The sequence below is a fragment of the Gossypium hirsutum genome, chromosome D03 (assembly GCF_007990345.1).
Source record: "Gossypium hirsutum isolate 1008001.06 chromosome D03, Gossypium_hirsutum_v2.1, whole genome shotgun sequence".
In the NCBI taxonomy this organism is placed as follows: domain Eukaryota; kingdom Viridiplantae; phylum Streptophyta; class Magnoliopsida; order Malvales; family Malvaceae; genus Gossypium; species Gossypium hirsutum.
Genome location: NC_053439.1, coordinates 36,941,438 through 36,945,658, shown reverse-complemented (window position 1 = coordinate 36,945,658; position 4,221 = coordinate 36,941,438). Strand labels below are relative to the sequence as shown.

The 4,221-nt window shown below is 31.2% G+C and overlaps 1 protein-coding gene across 1 annotated transcript; it reads right to left on the bottom strand.

Annotated features, from left to right (window-relative positions):
- Window positions 1-2,226: 2,226 nt before the first annotated feature.
- On the bottom strand, window positions 2,227-3,443 carry LOC107950107 (transcription factor MYB1R1). The gene is made up of 3 exons (XM_016884855.2): window positions 3,081-3,443; window positions 2,770-2,981; window positions 2,227-2,551 (listed from the first exon to the last, which is right to left on the bottom strand). The coding sequence occupies exons 1-3, from the start codon at window positions 3,361-3,363 to the stop codon at window positions 2,339-2,341; spliced, it is 708 nt and encodes a 235-aa protein (XP_016740344.1). The 5' UTR covers window positions 3,364-3,443; the 3' UTR covers window positions 2,227-2,338.
- Window positions 3,444-4,221: the final 778 nt, after the last annotated feature.

Here is a 4,221-nt window from a genome sequence, read left to right as displayed (position 1 = left end):
GGTGTTCAGTTGGTGATACCTACAAAACTCGAGTGGGAATAATTTTGAAATTGATTGAGCGTAGGGTACCTCAAACTACCAACATGAGGTTTATAAGACCCTTACCTACAACCATGGTACCACTTAGTTCAAGTAGCATCATTTTCATCAACAAGTAACCTATATGCCATAAGTCAGGGGTTCAAACCCCACCAAAGGCGAATGCTCACATCCCTTTAATGGGTGGTTGTAAGCTCATGTATGGTCGAGGTGCTCCTGGCTCTGTGAACCATACCCTTAAAGCAATCGCTCATAGTACATTGACTCTACACAGAGCATGAGAGACAATGTCTTTGATTGTTGGGGGTCTAGTTGACTGTCCAACAAACAACACTTCGAAAATTTCTCTCAAAGGAATCAACCCCACAATAAAATCGATTCTCGTGCTTAAATTCAAGTTTAATTATTTGTGTTTGAATTTAAATTCTAAATTTAAAATTTGCATTACTACTTCAAATAAAATAATCTGCTAGACTCATAAATGATTATTAAAATACTCAAATTCCGTTCTCAAATTACTTCACTTTGAATAAACAATAATCAAGTCAAATTCTTTTCTTTTTCAATTTAAACTTAAATTATTTAAAGAATCAAAATGTCTAAAATCTTGCAAGTAAAAAAAGCTATCCGTAGTCACAATTGAAATAACAAAGTTGTCATAAATTGACATCAAAGAACACGATGTGAGTTTTGTACATCTTATTTCCCTGTCATTTGTAATGATAGTAATAATTAAAGGAAAAAAAAAAAAAGAAGAGCTATCCACAACCAAAACGCATCATGAGTCAGGAAATGAAAAAAATGGGTATTCTAATTTCTAAGGTAACGTGCTTTAACAGGATAGCTACTGGTCCCTGGTAAGTAATCCTTTCCGGTGGCGGAGCCTAGACACATGTTTTCGTAAAATTTTAATTTAGACATTTTATAATTTATAAAATTTTAAATTAATAATAAAATTATATTTTGATTTTAAAAATATTTTTCTGACCGACATTACTTTTCCATTCTTTCAAACATAACTCCACCAAAAATAAGTTAGTCTAATAAAAAAAACAATTTTGTATAAAAATTATAGATTCTTCTAAGATTTGTTAAGTCATATAATCATAATAAATTCATGATTTTTAGTAATATAATATTAAACATAAAATATTCATATAAATGTTAATATATTAATAATTATTTTATTGGTATATCTCTTTTCCAAAAGATAAAGGTCTGCCCATATAACCAGACATCAAAATTTAGAAGTATAGATGGCTACCATTCATTAAAAAGGCTTTCTTCCACCATTCAAATTCACAAATTTTAGTGAAGAAAAAAAAAATAAAAAAATTTAGTGAAGAAAATATTCTTTTTTTATCAGATTCAGGGTCTTCACCATCAATAGTAGAGATTAAACTTTTTTATCACGAGAGTTTTCTGAAGAGATAAATAGTTAGTCACGTAATGTGCTCTATTCTCATGAGTAAGGATTAAATCTCTGACCACATGAGTAAGGGACGAGATGAGTTACTACCACATGACTATGCCACACCTTATAGTTAAAAAAAATAAAATCGTTTAATATACTATAATAATATATAAAAATATTTTTAATAATATCTAAAAATATAAGGTATAATAACTTATTTGGCCCTCTAACTTTATCAAAAAAAATCATTTTAGCACTCTATTTATTTTTTCACCTTTTTTAACCCTTAAACATGCATTTTTGTCAAATCAGCCCAAAATAAATAGAAAAGTTAATGCTTTTTTTATAAACTTTGTTGGCATTGCATGCACATATATTATCATATAGATGATATGTCAACATTTAATTAATTTTTTAAAATTAAAAAAATTATAAAAACTATTTTCAAAAATTAAAAGTCATTAAAACTATTAAAAATTAGTATTTTTTAAATTAAAAAAAATTAATTAAATGTTGATATGTCATCTAGCTAACAATTACATGTATGCCATGTCAACAGAGTTAAGTTTACTTTATCATCTATTTTGGAATAATTTGATAAAAATAAAAATTTAAAGGCTAAAAAGACAAAAACTTAAATGAAGGACTAAAATATTTTTGTTGAGGAGAGTTATAAAAGTTAATATGACATTGAAGCACCTATTGCAAAAGACGGACAAATGAACAAGAATTTAGCACAAGAGCAATAGCAACAGAAAACAAGAAGACAAAACTAACAAGACATGACGGTTTTTTTGTTCGTTTACTTTTAGTCTCTACATCAAAAACCAAAGGTTTCAATTTCAGTCTCCTACCTTTTACATTTTCTTTTTCATGTATCATTTCTCAAGCAACAGTGACGACGTTAGTGCCATCTCCGTTGCTGAAGCTTGGCAGCACCTGAAAAGCAGAATGCCTCGATGATGATGAGGGATCCCCTTGATCAGATTGTAAAGACAACTTTAAATTCAACGGCGGACCCTCGGCGACTGAATTCAAGTTCAAGTTAAGATCAGGAAAACAAATGTTCTCTTGTGGCTGAATTTGCTCATCTTCCACCTAACCATTTGGATTAATTTAATAGAAAAATAAAAAAAAATCAAAATAGAGGCTGAAAATATTTCTACAATAAATGGTAATAATTTCTTTGCTCAATATGTTTTTAGCAGAATTCTAATGTTTCATAAAATTAATACAATTATCGTATCTAGAAAATCCACTTAGAAAATTACAAAACGAAAAAAATAGGATAATGAGAAAGATATAATAGGGAATACCATATCGAGGGTCGTATCGAAGAGGCTAGATCTACGACGACGGCGGCGATTGATATTGCTTTGTCGGAGAAAGTATTTTTGAGCATGACTGGCCACTTGAGTTGGGGTTCGAGTTTTCACGAAGTATAAAGAAATCCGTCTCCAATTCCCTCTCCCCACTTTTTGTAATCCTAACAAAAATAACTTGTGCTCTTCCACGGTCCACGGTATCCCTGAAATTCATTTAAAAATAACAAGATCAAAATATAAAAGAAAATTACAAGTTTGATAATAAATCGAAAGAAAAAAAAGTAGAGATCTAAAAAAACAACCTCGCTTGCGCTCTCGATTCTTGGTGGAATGAGGAATAACATCGTCGGCAGAGGCATAATCGGCGGTGACGTACTCCTCTCCTTTATATTTGTCACCGATTTTGTTGTTATTAGTAGATTCGCGAGGCTGCTCATACTGAGAAAGATTGTTCATACTAACAATTTTCCTTATCGAATCAACCACCAGTCTGACTCCAAAAAGCATGATCTCTCCTCTTTCGCCACAATTTGCAATGGAGTTACCAACGGAGGAAGAGGCAGAGGAGCACATGGCAGGCAACATTCTCTTTTTTTTCTTTTTCCTGATATTGAATCTATAGTCGTTAAATCCGAGGGACAAAAAGAAAATAGAGATATATAACAAAGAAGAAATGCAAGCGAGTGGCCCTAGAGAATATATATTATGTAACGGCAAGGTGAGGTGGCCCCACGTTGTGGAAGTTGCTTTTGCTGTGCGGGAAAAGTATGCAGTGTATAATAATTGGTTGAACTATCTTATGTTAATTTATCGTCAGCCAATTTATCAAATCCCTATGAGGATACTAAGACTTGAGGAGTTTCATTTCACTACTTTGCAATTATATACTTGATATATAATGTTGCATCCTGCAAATCTGAAAAATTCAAATTTTTTTTAATATGATACACTCTTAGAGAATATATATAACGTAACGGCGAGGTGAGGTGGCTCCACGTTGTGACAGTTGCTTTTGATGTGCTGGAAGATACACAGTGTATAATAATTGGTTGAACTATCTTATATTATTTATTGCCTGTCAGTTTATCAAATCTCTATAAGATTAATGAGATTTAAGGAGTTTCGTTTCACTATTTCACAGTTACACTCTTGATAAATAATGCTGTATCTAGTAAAATTGAAAATAAAATCAGTTTTTTAATATAATATACTCTTAGAGAATATATATTATGTAACGGCAAGGTGAGGTGGCCCCACGCTGTGGAAGTTGCTTTTGCTGTGCGGGAAAAGTACGCAGTGTATAATAATTGGTTGAACTATCTTATGTTATTTATCGCCTGCTAGTTTTTCAAATCTCTATAAAGTTAATGAGATTTAAGAAGTTTTGTTTCATTACTTCAGAGTTATACTCTTGATAAAATAATATTGCATCCCATAAAATTA